The 13,290-nt window shown below is 46.2% G+C and overlaps 1 protein-coding gene across 1 annotated transcript in view; it reads left to right on the top strand.

Moving 5' to 3' along the window:
• The window catches only part of galnt9 (polypeptide N-acetylgalactosaminyltransferase 9), a 382,222-nt gene that overhangs the window by 99,935 nt on the left and 268,997 nt on the right, over positions 1 to 13,290 (top strand). The window contains exon 5 of the mRNA XM_086011929.1: positions 7,652 to 7,849. Coding sequence (XP_085868055.1) covers positions 7,652 to 7,849 — 198 coding nt within the window. The remainder of the gene's footprint in view (positions 1 to 7,651; positions 7,850 to 13,290) is intronic.

A 13,290-nucleotide genomic window follows, 5' to 3' on the forward strand; every position in this document is an offset into this window, starting at 1 on the left:
AAACGCTTACCCTACACCGTGCCACTCTACCCATTAATGTCTTCAGAAGTCTGGAGTTTAACATTACAAAGAGCGGAGGGCTATTTGGATAGAATCTGTTGACAGAGGGTGATCATGATGTCTCCTTTTTAAAGTGTGCATCCATCGATATAGTCACTCTGTAATTAATGTAGTCAAGGACTTTGAGAAGTGGTACAGGGATTCGGAATAGACGTCGGGTTCAACTAAATGCTAAACAAACGGGTACTTTCGTTGCTGCGTTCAGTGACCTTGCACTCATGATAAGGGGCTTGACAGGGTAGATGTTGGGAGGATGTTTCCCCTGGCTGGGGAGTCTCAGAAATTCTATACCCCAGAGGGCTGTGGATGCTCAGTCATTGAGTATATTCAAGGCTGATATCGAGAAATTTTTGGACTCTATGGGGATCGGACGGGAAAGTGGAGTTGAGGTTGAAGATCAGCCATGATCTTATTGAATGGCGGAGCAGGCTCGAGGGGCCGAATGGCCGACTCCTGCTCCTATTTCTTATGATAGCAATGGCTAAACCTGACCATTGTGCTAAACTGCTCAGCCTTAATGCACTCTGCTTATTGGCAGAAATGGAAATAGGAAGGCAATTAATGTTGCTATTGTACAAAAAGGTGTGTTTTGCTGTTAATGGAAAACAGTTCAAAATCCTTTAAAATTGGCCATAATCAGTCAGTGATGGCATCATGTCATCTCACCACTTACTGCTGCTCCAGCAGATAGTCCATTTTGATATTAAAAGACGTGCTTACACTTTATGGTGCTTTGGAAAGCATGAGTTATATAACTTTATTTGTTGTGCCAATATTGCCCACCATCCAACAGCAGCAGCAACAACAACAACAACTTGCATTTATATAGCATCATTAATGTAGTAAAACGTCCCAAGGTGCTTCACAGGAGTGATTATCAAAGAAACTTTGACACCGAGCCACATCAGGAGATATTAGGACAGATGACCAAAAGCTTAGTCAAAGAGGTAGGTTTTAAGGAGCGTCTTAAAGGAGGAGAGAGAGGTAGCGGGGCGGAGAGGTTTAGGGAGGGAATTCCAGAGCTTGGGGCTTCGGCAGCTGAAGGCATGGCTGCCAATGGTGGAGCGATGGAAATCGGGGATGCTCAAGAGGCCAGAACTTGAAGAGCGCAGAGATCTCGGAGGGTTGTGGGGCTAGTGGAGGTTACAGAGATAAGGAGGGGACAAGGCCATGGAGGGATTGGAAAAGAAGGATGAGAATTTTAAAATTGTGGCGTTGCTGGACTGGGAGCCAATGTAGGTCAGCGAGCAACAGGGGGTGATTGGGTGAATGGGACTTGGTGCGAGTTAGGACACGGGGCAGCTTATGATGTGAGCTTAGTCACTGGATTTAATTCTTTTCCGGGGCAGTGTTATTGAAAGTAACCTTTCTCCAAGGTGTTGTTAGTGTCAGCTTGGCTCAGTGGGTAACACTCCTGCCTCTGGGTCAGAAGATCACGGGTTCAAGCGCCCACACTAGATACATGAGCACGTGACCTAGGTTGACATTTCTCTGTCTCCTGGGACCACGTGCCTGTAGTAAAGGGCTGTCCTAGCACAAGGTGTTTCATAGAGGTGTAGATAAAAAAGAATGATCTTGGCCTTGGAGGGAGTGGCAGTGTAGATTTACCAGAATAATACCTGGACTCCGATGGTTAACTTACAAGGAGAGATTAAGAATATAAGAAATAGGAGCAGGAGTCGGCCATTCGGCTCTTCGAGCCTGCTCCACCATTCAATGAGATCATGGCTGATCATCGACCTCAACTCCATTCACCAGCCCTATCGCCATATCCCTTGATGCCCTTACTAGTCAGAAATCTATCGACTTCTGTTTTGAATATACCCAATGACTGAGCCTCCACAGCCCTCTGGGGTAGAGAATTCCAAAGATTCACCACCCTCTGTGTGAAGAAATTTCTTCTCATCTCAGTCCTGAATGGCCCCTGGTTCTAGACTCCCCAGCCAAGGGAAACATTGTCCCAGCATCCACCCTATCAAGCCCTGTAATAATTTTGTATGCTTCAATGAGATCCCCTCTCATTCTTCTGAATTCAAGAGCATATAGGCCTAGTTTACTCAATCTCTTCTCATACGACAGTCCCGCCATCCCAGGAATCAATCTCGTGAACCTTCGTTGCACTCCCTCTATGGCAAGTATATCCTCCCTTAGGTAAGGAGACCAAAATTGTACACAGTACTCCAGGTGTGGTCTCACCAAGATTACACAAACTATGGTTGTATTCCCTGAAATTTCAAAGATTAAGCAGTGATTTGATTGAAGTTTTCAAGATATTATGGGGAACAGATAGGGTAGATAGAGAGAAATTATTTCCACTGGTCGGGGATTCTAGGACTAGGGGGCAGAGTCTAAAAATTAGAGCCAGACCTTTCAGGAGTGAAGTTAGGAAACACTTCTACACACAAAGGGTGGTAGAAGTTTGGAATTCTCTTCCGCAAATGACAATTGATGTGAGATCAATTGTTAATTTTAAATCTGAGATTGATAGCTTTTTGTTAACCAAAGGTATTAAGGGATATGGGTCAAAGGCAGGTTATGGAGTTAGGTCGCAGATCAGCCATGATCTTATTGAATGGTACAACAGGCTCGAGGGGCTGAATGGCCTCCTCCTGTTCCAATGTTCCTATCCAGAAATGCAACAATAGGACACCCCTTGTGACTTGAACTGGTTGGGTGTCTTCCTCACTTGGTGCTTTCACCTCTCGATCCTTATCGAAGGCAGACTGAGAAAACACTTGCCGTTGCGATGCTTTAATTCACGGACAGCAAGCGAACATACAGTTGTGACTGACTGGACGCACTTGAGGTCAAATGGAGCGTAAAATCAGGCAGTGGTGGGGCGGGGGGCGGGGGGCGGTAAAACGGGTGCCCGGCCTGAACAACCCCCTCCTCCCCTCCCCGTACCTGTTCCAGCTGGGCGAGTCAGGATAAAGTCAGAGTTTTATTCTCTGAGATTTTCACATGCCTTGCTACAGGTGCGCTCCATTCAAATAAAAGCAGACAGCTTTAACACCAGCCATAACTTTCCAAAGGTAGTTTGACGTTTTCCATCATCGCTGTTGGGCCCTACCCTGCACCTTCTGTGCAAGAAGCCTTTCTCCCTCAGTATTTGGAAGGGACAGTCTTTGTATTACTGGATATCAAAGCACTCTGCAATTCTTGCACCATCTCTTGCTATCTGAGAAGCTCCATCATCACCTGCCCCCACAGTGCTGACAGGTGGCTTTTGATAGGTCAACTGATACAACTCGTTGCCACGGAAACGACCTCCACAAGCTCCAGGTACACTCATTAAAACCCGATTGAAGGTGCTGAATGCGCTTGTTTTTCTACAGGGCCCAACAGGCTGGCCTAGGCTTTCCGATCAACGGTTACTCATTTCATTTTAATGTCGGCATTACAATCGGAAAACCCAGGCCATCACTTGAATTTCCTTAGTGCATGTGAGGTGTCAGCCGTGGCTCAGTGGGCTGCACTCTCGCCTCTGACTCTAGTTGGTTGTGGGTTCAAGTCCCACTCTAGAGATTTGAGCACAAAATCTAGGCTGACACTCCCAGTGCAGTACTGAGGGAGTGCTGCACTGTCGGAGGTGCCGTCTTTCAGATAAACCGTTAAACCGAGGCCCCGTCTGCTCTCTCAGGTGGATGTAAAAGATCCCACGGCACTATTTTGAAGAAAAGCAGGTGAGTTCTCCCCGGTGTCCTGGGCCAATATTTATCCCTCAACAAACAGATGATCTGGTCATTATCACATTGCTGTTTGTGGGAGCTTGCTGTGCGCAAATTGGCTGCTGCGTTTCCTACATTACAACAGTGACTACACTTCAAAAAGTACTTCATTGGCTGTAAAGTGCTTTGGGTCATCCTGAGGCCATGAAAGGCGCTATAGAAATGCAAGTTCTGTCTATACATAGTTGGTGGATTACAGGATTGAAGAGAGTTCCTCTCTCTTAAGATCACGCCGAGTTATTTTATTTTCTACCTTGTTCCCCTTCTCCTGCATTATGTGGGACACTGGGATTGTATCTTAAGCCAGTGCTTGCGGTGTAACTGCAGGTCTTAAACTCTCATTTCCTCACTGAAGTCTTTGCTTCTTTTGAGACTATCAGGGCAGGCGGTTAAAGCAGCTACACAGCCTGCCTCATATTAAAAAGATACGTGTTTAGAGGTTTGGTGATATTGCTCTGGGTGTTGATACATGGACAGAAAGGAAAAGGCAAGTCCAGGTGAGTCTGGACATGAAGGAAACCCGCTGGAAGAGCAGCACCATAGAATCATAGAATCCTAGAATCCTAGAATCATAGAAAGTTACAGCCCATCTTGTCCGTGCCGGCCGACAAAGAGCTCTCCAGCCTAATCCCACTTCCCAGCTCTTGGTCCGTAGCCCTGTAGTTTACGGCACTTCCAGTGCATATCCAAGTACTTTTTAAATGTGTTGAGGGTTTCTGCCTCTACCACCCTTTCAGGCAGTGAGTTCCCTCTGGGTGAAAACAGTTCTCCTCAACTCCCCTCTAATCCTTCTACCAATTACTTTAATTCTGTGTCCCCTGGTTATTGACCTCACTGCTCAGGGAAATAGGTCCTTCCTGTCCACTCTATCCAGGCCCCTCGTAATTTTATACACCTCAATTAAGTCCTCCCTCAGTCTCCTCTGTTCCGAAGAAAACAACCCCAGCCTATCCAATCTTTCCTCCTAGCTAAAATTCCCCAGCCCAGGCAACATCCTTGTAAATCTCCTCTGCATCCTCTCCAGTGCAATCACATCTTTCCTGTAATGTGGTGACCAGAACTGCACGCAGTACTCTAGCTGAGGCCTAACTAGTGTTTTATACAGTTCAAGCATAACCCCCCTGCTCTTGTATTCTAAACCTCGGCTAATAAAGGCAAGTATCCCGTATGCCTTCTTAACCACCTTATCTACCTGTCCTGCTACCTTCAGGGATCTGTGGACATGCACTCCAAGGTCCCTCTGATCCTCTGCACTTTTCAGTGTCCTACCATTTATTGTGCATTCCCTTGCCTTGTTAGCCCTCCCCAAATGCATTACTTCACCCTTCTAATGTGCTGCAATAATAAAAAGGGACCAATAGGAGACCAAGAGAACTTTCTGCAACACCCACATTGGAAATGTATAAATAGCTTACAGCCACTAACAGCAGAGGGTACAATGTAAAGAGCCCATACCTACATTTAATTGTTCCCAGTCTGCATAACTACTGTGTGTACAGAAGCAAGAATAAAAATGTTGTAACCAGAACCAACACCGGACTTTGTTACTGCTCAAGTGAACGACGCGCGCACATTAAAAAAAAATTCAACACGGGGATGTTTAAAGAATTGGCGTGATTCTGTCAGATTTGATGCCAAAAAATTATTTTTAGACAATTACTCAAAATATTTTCCTAATTAGGACTAATTAAATATTTAAACTATACAAACACGCTAAATCAAACCTGCTCAAACATTGAATTTTAGAAATGATTTCTATTTGATTAACAGCTGTGTTTTCAAATTGTTTAAATTAAAAAGTAATTTCCTTATTAAAGAAAAACACAAGTTAAGTTGCAGGATAGCCTGTTGGGTGTGTTCACCTGTGATACGGGAAATAGTGCTGTTTACAGATTAGGATCGATTGGGAACGAATCAAACTGGAAGATTTAAAACTTCAAACTTGTAGTTGGGGTTCGATGGGGCCCAAAAACCTACTGTCCACAATGTGAAGGTTCACCCAAAGCAAGTGGGAGGAGAAAAGCTCCTTTCACGGGACTCCCGGGCTCTTAAAGTGAGCATTCGCCCTAACCTCACCATCCTACCGATCACTGCTGATAGAAAGAAAAAACTTGCATTCGTAGAGCGCCTTTCATGACCTCAGGACGCCCCAAATCTCTCCGGGCCCCGACATGCGAGCTCCTTGCTCGCCCAAGCAACCTCACACAGAGCAATTCCGGCCCTCAATATAATCAGGGCCTGGAACTCTTGTTACATCTCTCTTGTTCAAGAATATTATTGGTCCCATCTCGTCTTAGCCCAAGAAAGCCCTTTCATGGATATCAGGAGATCAAAAATTAGAGTTGTAGCATCACTACTAAACAGGTAGTTTATACAATGTCTTGATAAGATCATAAGAACATTAGATCATAAGAATAAGGAGCAGGAGTAGGCCATTTGGCCCCTCGAGCCTGCTCCACCATTCAATAAGATCATGGCTGATCTTCAACCTCAACTCCACTTTCCTGTCCGATCCCCAAATCCCTCGATTCCCTTTGCGCCCAAAAATCTATCGATCTCTGCCTTGAATATACTCAACGACTGAGCCTCCACAGTCCTCTGGGGTAGAGAATTCCAAAGATTCACCACCCTCTGAGTGAAGAAATGGCCGACCCCTTATCCTGAGACTGTGACCTCTGGTTATAGACTCCCCAGCCAGGGGGAAACATCCTCCCAGCATCTACCCTGTCAATCCCCCTCAGAATCTTATTGAGATCACTCTCATTTTTATAAACTCCAGCAAGTATAGGCCCAATCTACGCATCTTGTCTTAAGCCAGTGCATGTGGTGTAACCGCAGCTCTTAAATTCTCATTTCCTCACTGAATGCTTGAGATTTTGTTTTTTAAAAGATGCCAATAACTTTGCTGTGCTGCAGGTAATGCTGAATCAGGGGGTGCGCTGTTTTAAAGGGACTGCGACATTAAACCTGTAAATATAGTATTCGGATAGTGAAGTATTGGTGTGTGTCTCTTTACATAAGCACTGGCCGAGTTCATTCACAGGTTCATTTCTATTCAGGCTGGAGATTAGAGCTGAGGCTTTGTTTGTGGATTGGTCGGTCAAGAGCCTACAGACATTGTGGCTCCAGTAATTTGTGCCCACAGAGTTTTTCTTACCAATGCAAACTGAGCCACATAAGGAGATATTAGGACAGGTGACCAAAGCTTGGTCGAAGAGGTAGGTTTTAAGGAGCATCTTAAAGGAGGAGAGAGAGGCGGAGAGGTTTAGGGAGGGAATTCCAGAGCTCGGGGCCTCGGCAACAGAAGGCACGGCCGCCAATGGTGGAGCGATGAAAATCGGGGATGGGCAAGAGGCCAGAATTGGAGGGGCGCAGAGATCTCGGAGGGTTGTAGGTAGTGTTCCCATTTAGCTGCGTGGATGTACAGCTGTCTAAAGCTCCCACGCAGACTGCTTGCCGGAATGGAGAAACCACACATGCGCGGACGATTGAATGGGCTGCGCAGCCCCTTAAAGGGCCGCGCACCCCAAAAAAACATTACAGGGAACATTGGTTGTGGGGCTGGAGGAGGTTACGGAAATAGGGAGGGGGCGAGGCCACGGAGGGATTTGAAAACAAGGATGAGAATGTTAAGATCGAGGCGTTGCCGGAACGGGAACCGATGTAGGTCAGCGAGCGCAGGGGGTGATGGGTGAACGGGGCTTGGTGCGAGTTAGGACACGGGGCAGCAGAGTTTTGAAGGTGGGAGGCCGGCCAGGTGAGCGTTGGAATACTCGAGTCTGGAGGTAACAAAGGCACGGAACATTGTGTTATGGAGAATGGCAGTGAGATATCTGACCTGTACCCTTCCATTTCCTCTGCAGGGTCCAACCAGTCCTGAGCAGGATCAAGGAAGACCGGACTCGTATCTTATTGCCAGCCATAGACAACATAAAATACAACACGTTTGAAGTGCAGCAATACGCCAATGCAGCTCACGGCTACAACTGGGGATTGTGGTGCATGTACATAATCCCTCCACAGGAGTGGCTGGACAAGGGAGACGAGGCCGCCCCTATCAGGTGAGAAGCCTCCTCTTCCCTGGCTCCTACGCTTGGTAAGGCTGAGTTTGAGCACTACGATTGAAGGGATGAGTAACTTCAGTTGCATAGAGAGAGACTGGAGAAGCTGGGGCTGTTCTCCTTAGATCAGAGAAGGTTAAGGGGAGATTTAATCGAGATGTTCAGAATTACGAGGGGTTTTGATAGAGTAAATTGGGAGAAACTGATTCCAGTGGCGAGAGGGCCGGTAACCAGAGGACACAGATTTAAAATAATTGACAAAAGAACCAGAGGGGAGATGAGGAGAATTTTTTTTTACGCAGCGAGTTGTTGTGATCTGGAATGCGCTGCCTGAAAGGGCGGTGGGAGCAGATTCAATAGTAACTTTTAAAGTTGGATAAATACTTTAAAAGAAAAAATAAGCAGGGCTATGGGGAAAGAGCAGGGGGAGTGGGAGAGCTCTTTCAAAGAGCCGGCACATAAATACCGTGGCAACAAGAGCAGGTCAGAGGCTGGGTATCCTGTGGCGAGGGTCTCACCTCCTGACTCCCCAAAGCCTTTCCACCATCTACAAGGCACAAGTCAGAAGTGTGATGGAATACTCTCCACTTGCCTGGATGAGTGCAGCTCCAACAACACTCAAGAAGCTCGACACCACCCAGGACAAAGCAGCCCACTTGATTGGCACCCCATCCACCCCCTTAAACATTCACTCCCTCCACCACCGGCGCACCGTGGCTGCAGTGTGTACCATCTACAAGATGCACTGCAGCAACTCGCCAAGGCTTCTTCAGCAGCATCTCCCAAACCTGCGACCTCTTCCACCTAGAAGGACAAGGGCAGCAGGTGCATGGGAACACCACCACCTCCAAGTTCCCCTCCAAGTCACAAACCATCTTGGCTTAGAAATATATCAGCCGTTCCTTCATCATCGCTGGGTCAAAATCCTGGAACTCCCTCCCTAACAGCACTGTGGGAGTACCTTCACCACATGGACTGCAGCGGTTCAAGAAGGCAGCTCACCACCACCTTCTCAAGGGCAACTAGGGATGGGCAATAAATGCTGGGCTTGCCAGTGACACCCACATCCCGTGAACAGATAAAAAAAACCATGACGGGCCGAATGGCTTCCTTCTGTGCTGTAGGGTTCCATGATGTGGCATTGGTGCAATTTCTCTTCACACCCACACTCTAAAGTTGTCGTGTAAATCCAAAGTCAGGGGACCTGAAGCACCCTTGCCCCTTCTCAGACCCTCAGCGTCCACATTTACACAACTTCTTATCCTTGACCGTGGAGTGAACCTGCTTCGCACTGATGCTACAGCTATAGTTCTGATGCAGCCTGAGTATCGGTACTAATTTGAGCTAGTGGGGCTGGCAGACCTGAGTTATACCATTGGTTCTGCATTGTGCTGGGTTTACTGGTATCTGAATTTTTCCCAGTGTCCTGACCAACATTGACATTGTCTGGAAAGGACTTGGTGATGTCCTGAGCGTGTGAAAGGCACTAGAAAAATGCACGTCATTCTTTCTCTTCATAGGGATATAGACCTGGTTCACAGTTTGTGTCATGACACTCTGATAATATGAATTGACTTGATTCCTGGGGTACTTTGGCTGGATTTTGCAACTAGAACGTGCTGCATCATGACTACATATTGGATTTTCACAGCACCTGTTTCTCAATGGAAAGACTTTGCAAAGGTTTCCTAACCATGTGATGTCCTTCATGGATGGTAATTCGCTGACTGTTGAATTTTTAGGATGCCCACCTCCAATCCAGGTGCTAGAAAATATCACACAGGCTAAACCGCTGATCAGGATTTATCTACAAATAAAGTGATACACAGAAGCAGAATTTTAGGAAAGATACTTTCACAGCACAATGAACAATCACACTGTGTACAAACTAGGTTAACCATTTAAAAAGGTCCGTGGTTCTTCAGTTAACCTCTGCAAGCTCTTGATAGGACACAGGGAGGAATTTTTCGGGGGGTCATCGGGCGCGTTCAGTGGCGGGTCAGGTGGGAAAAAAAATTTTTTAACAGTGGGTCAGGACCCCGCGGTCAACCTGTCGCCAACGAGACTTTCCCAGATATTAGGTCTGTCAGCACTGAACAGACCTGACACGCAGCGGTGGGGGATGCAGTTCAGGTCATTATGACCTTGTTACAGTATTTTGAGCTCACCGTACCACTTTACGTGGTCGCCCACGGGGTCCACGCTGCTCGGGGATCACGTCGGGTAAGCAGGTCAGGAGTTGTGTGACCGTGGAATCATCTCATTACTTGACAGCTGCAAATGTGTTATAAAGGTTGGGGAAATCGCGGCCACAGTCTCTGCCTATACATACGTCAGACCTACAGTGTAAACCTGTATGTATAACAGCAAAGGTGAACACAGGAGCAGGTTTCTGAATTGCAATAATGTTTTTCGGTTGAAGTTTTAGCCATTTCTTTTAAGTATTTAAGGAACCAAAAAGTTAGCAGTCTCAAAGAGACAGTTAGCAGTTTTGGGGGCAATTGGATTGCAAAGTACTCTTTCTGTCCGGAGCCTTCCCTCTGTTGCTCCTTCACAGTTGACGATTGGATAATGGCCTGCAACCATTGTGATTCCTTCGAGCATTTTCCATCAAACTATTTCCATATATTACCATGACCAGAAATTGCATAACTCTGAGAAAAACTGTGCCCATGAACATTGTAAACATACTGCCCCAGCATCAAAGAAAATCTTCATACCAGTTAACCGTTGGACAATACCCCTACCTGGTTCATGCTGATGGTGTGTCTGATCCACCATTTTGTACTTTGCAAAAAGATTAGCCGCCATCTTAAAGTAAGCGCTGGAATTCCCTCCCTAAACCTCTCCGGCTCTCCACCTCTCTCTCCTCCTTTAAGATACTCCTTAAAACTTGCCTCTTTGACCAAGCTTTTGGTCACCTGTCCTAATATCTCCTTATATGGCTCAGTGTCAAATTCTGTCTGATAATCGTTCCTGTGAAGCGAAAATTATGAAATTTCAATCATAATGGGTGCAAATTCAAATTCAAATTCACCACAAAGATTGCAGTATAACAGACAGGAGATTTGACTTTAGGAACGTAGGGACATCAGAACAGGAGGAGGAGGCCATTCGCCCCGCGAGCCTGTTCCGCCACTCCATGAGATCATGGTTGGCCTGTGACCTAGCTCCATAAAGCTGCCTTTGGCCCATATCCCTCAATACCTTTGGTTAACAAAAATCCATCAATCTCAGATTTAAAATTGACAATTAATCTAGCATCAATTGCCGTTTGCGGAAGAGAGTTCCAAACTTCTACCACCCTTTGTGTGTAGAAGTGTTTCTTAATTTCACTCCTGGAAGGTCTGGCTCTAATTTTTAGACTGTGCCCCCTAGTCCTAAACTCCCCAAGCAGCAGAAATAGTTTCTTTCTGTCTACCCTATCAGTTCCCCTTAATATCCTGAAAACTTCGATCAAATCACCCCTTAACCTTCTAAATTCCAGGAAATACAACCCTAGTTTGTGTAATCTCTCCTCGTAATTTAACCCTTGGAGTTCGGGTATCATTCTGGTAAACCTGCGCTGCACTCCCTCCAAGGCCAATATATCCTTCCTGAGGAAGGACACTTTGTCAGATCACTTATCAATACATTTTTGCTAGCTGGCTGAACTTTATCAATACTTGAAAGGTACAAAAAAAAAATGGAAAACTCAAGCAGATTAAAATGTGAAATGAAAAGAAACTCTACTGAAAAGCTCAATAGAAACAGACGCTTGGTGAAAATGGCAAATGTCAATTGAGTGAAGCGGCCAAATACAATTCGGAAGCCAGCCCACAGATTCCGGCCTCCTCGAGTGCGACCTAAACATGCGCCAGTATAATTGCAGTGCTGGATAACCCCCTGATGAAGGCAAGCATTTATTCCATTCGCCTTGGCAACAGCAGCCTCCATCCAGGGCCTCGGCAGCTCAGGTTTCCACGGCAACCAAGTGCTCTGGTCCCCGGTCCAGATAATTAGAAGCAGTTGGTGTCAGAGAGCAACAGAGGCAGCTGGTTTGAGCAGTTGGCTTTGAGTCAGGGTTGGAAACCTCGCTCGGAGGGAGCTCCCTAGGAAGAAGAAAAAAAGAACAGAGCTTAAGTGCTCAGTTCTCCCGGGCGCTGTGGTTGGTTAACAAAGGGAGGGAAAATTACAACTCTCGGTAGAGGTGCAGATGGAACTAATTTCTGCCAGAAATAAATGTACCCAAGGTTGCAAATCTGCTAACCGTGAGTGTAGAACTCAAACAACAGTTAACAAGGGACTTAGGAACCATCTCCACTGCTGTTCTGGGGAAATTAATGCATGGCTCATTTTTTTATTTGCAATGTGGAGGTGTTTGCGGAGGTAGTGTGTGTTGGTACTTCAGTTATTGAGCGGGTTCACCAAATCTTGCTCGTTCGGAGTGACAATTATTCCTATGTTTTAAAAATATCATAATCATAATCAACTTTATTGTCACTGTTAGTGCACAAGTGCAGTACAACGAAATGTAGGCTTGCGGCTCCCGAGAGTGTACATTTAGATTAAGACATTTAAACATTCAACATTCATTTGGCTTGTAATACATTAACATAAACATAACCATAATAAAGTGCATTGGCAGATGTGCAGGCTTTAGAGTTTATTTGTGGAGTTCAGTAGGATGACAGCCCTGGGAAAGAAGCTGTTCCTAAATCTGGTCGTACGGGTGCAAATGCATCTGTAGCGTCTCCCAGATGGCAGGAGGGCGAACAGACTGTGGCTGGGGTGGGTAGGGTCTTTGATGATGGTCCGAGACCTCCATAAACAGCATTTCTGGTATATGTGCTCGATGGTCGGTAGCCGGGTGCCGGTAATGCGTTGGGCAGTTTTGACTACCCGCTGCAGGGCTTTCCAGTCATAGTAGCTACAGCTGCCATACCATACTGTGATACAGTTCGTCAGGATGCTCTCTATTGTGCAGCGGTAAAAGTTAGAGAGAATCAGGGGTGACAGGTTACATCTCTTCAGCCTCCTTAGGAAATATAGGCGTTCCTAGGAAATATGACGCCTTGATTGATCCCTGGGATGAGAGGGATGAGGAGAGATTGAGTAGATTGGGCCTATATTCTATGGAGTTTAGAAGAATGAGAAGTGATCTCATTGAAATGTATAAGATTCTGAGGGGTATTGACAGGGTAGATGCTGAGAGGTTGTTTCCCCTGGCTGGAGAGGCTAGAACTAGGGGGGCACAGTCTCAGGATAAGGGGTCGGCCATTTAGGACTGAGATGAAGAGGAATTTCTTCACTCAGAGGGTGGTGAATCTTTGAAATTCTCTACCCCAGAGGGCTGTGGAGGCTCAGTCGTTGAGTACAGTCAATGCCACCAGAGCAATATACTTGCATTTCCCCGAGAGAAGGCATGGCTTCCACCAGTGCTGACGTACATCACGAGTGGT

The sequence above is a fragment of the Somniosus microcephalus genome, chromosome 19 (genome assembly GCF_052327205.1).
Source record: "Somniosus microcephalus isolate GS21.2 chromosome 19, FLI_Smic_1.0, whole genome shotgun sequence".
In the NCBI taxonomy this organism is placed as follows: domain Eukaryota; kingdom Metazoa; phylum Chordata; class Chondrichthyes; order Squaliformes; family Somniosidae; genus Somniosus; species Somniosus microcephalus.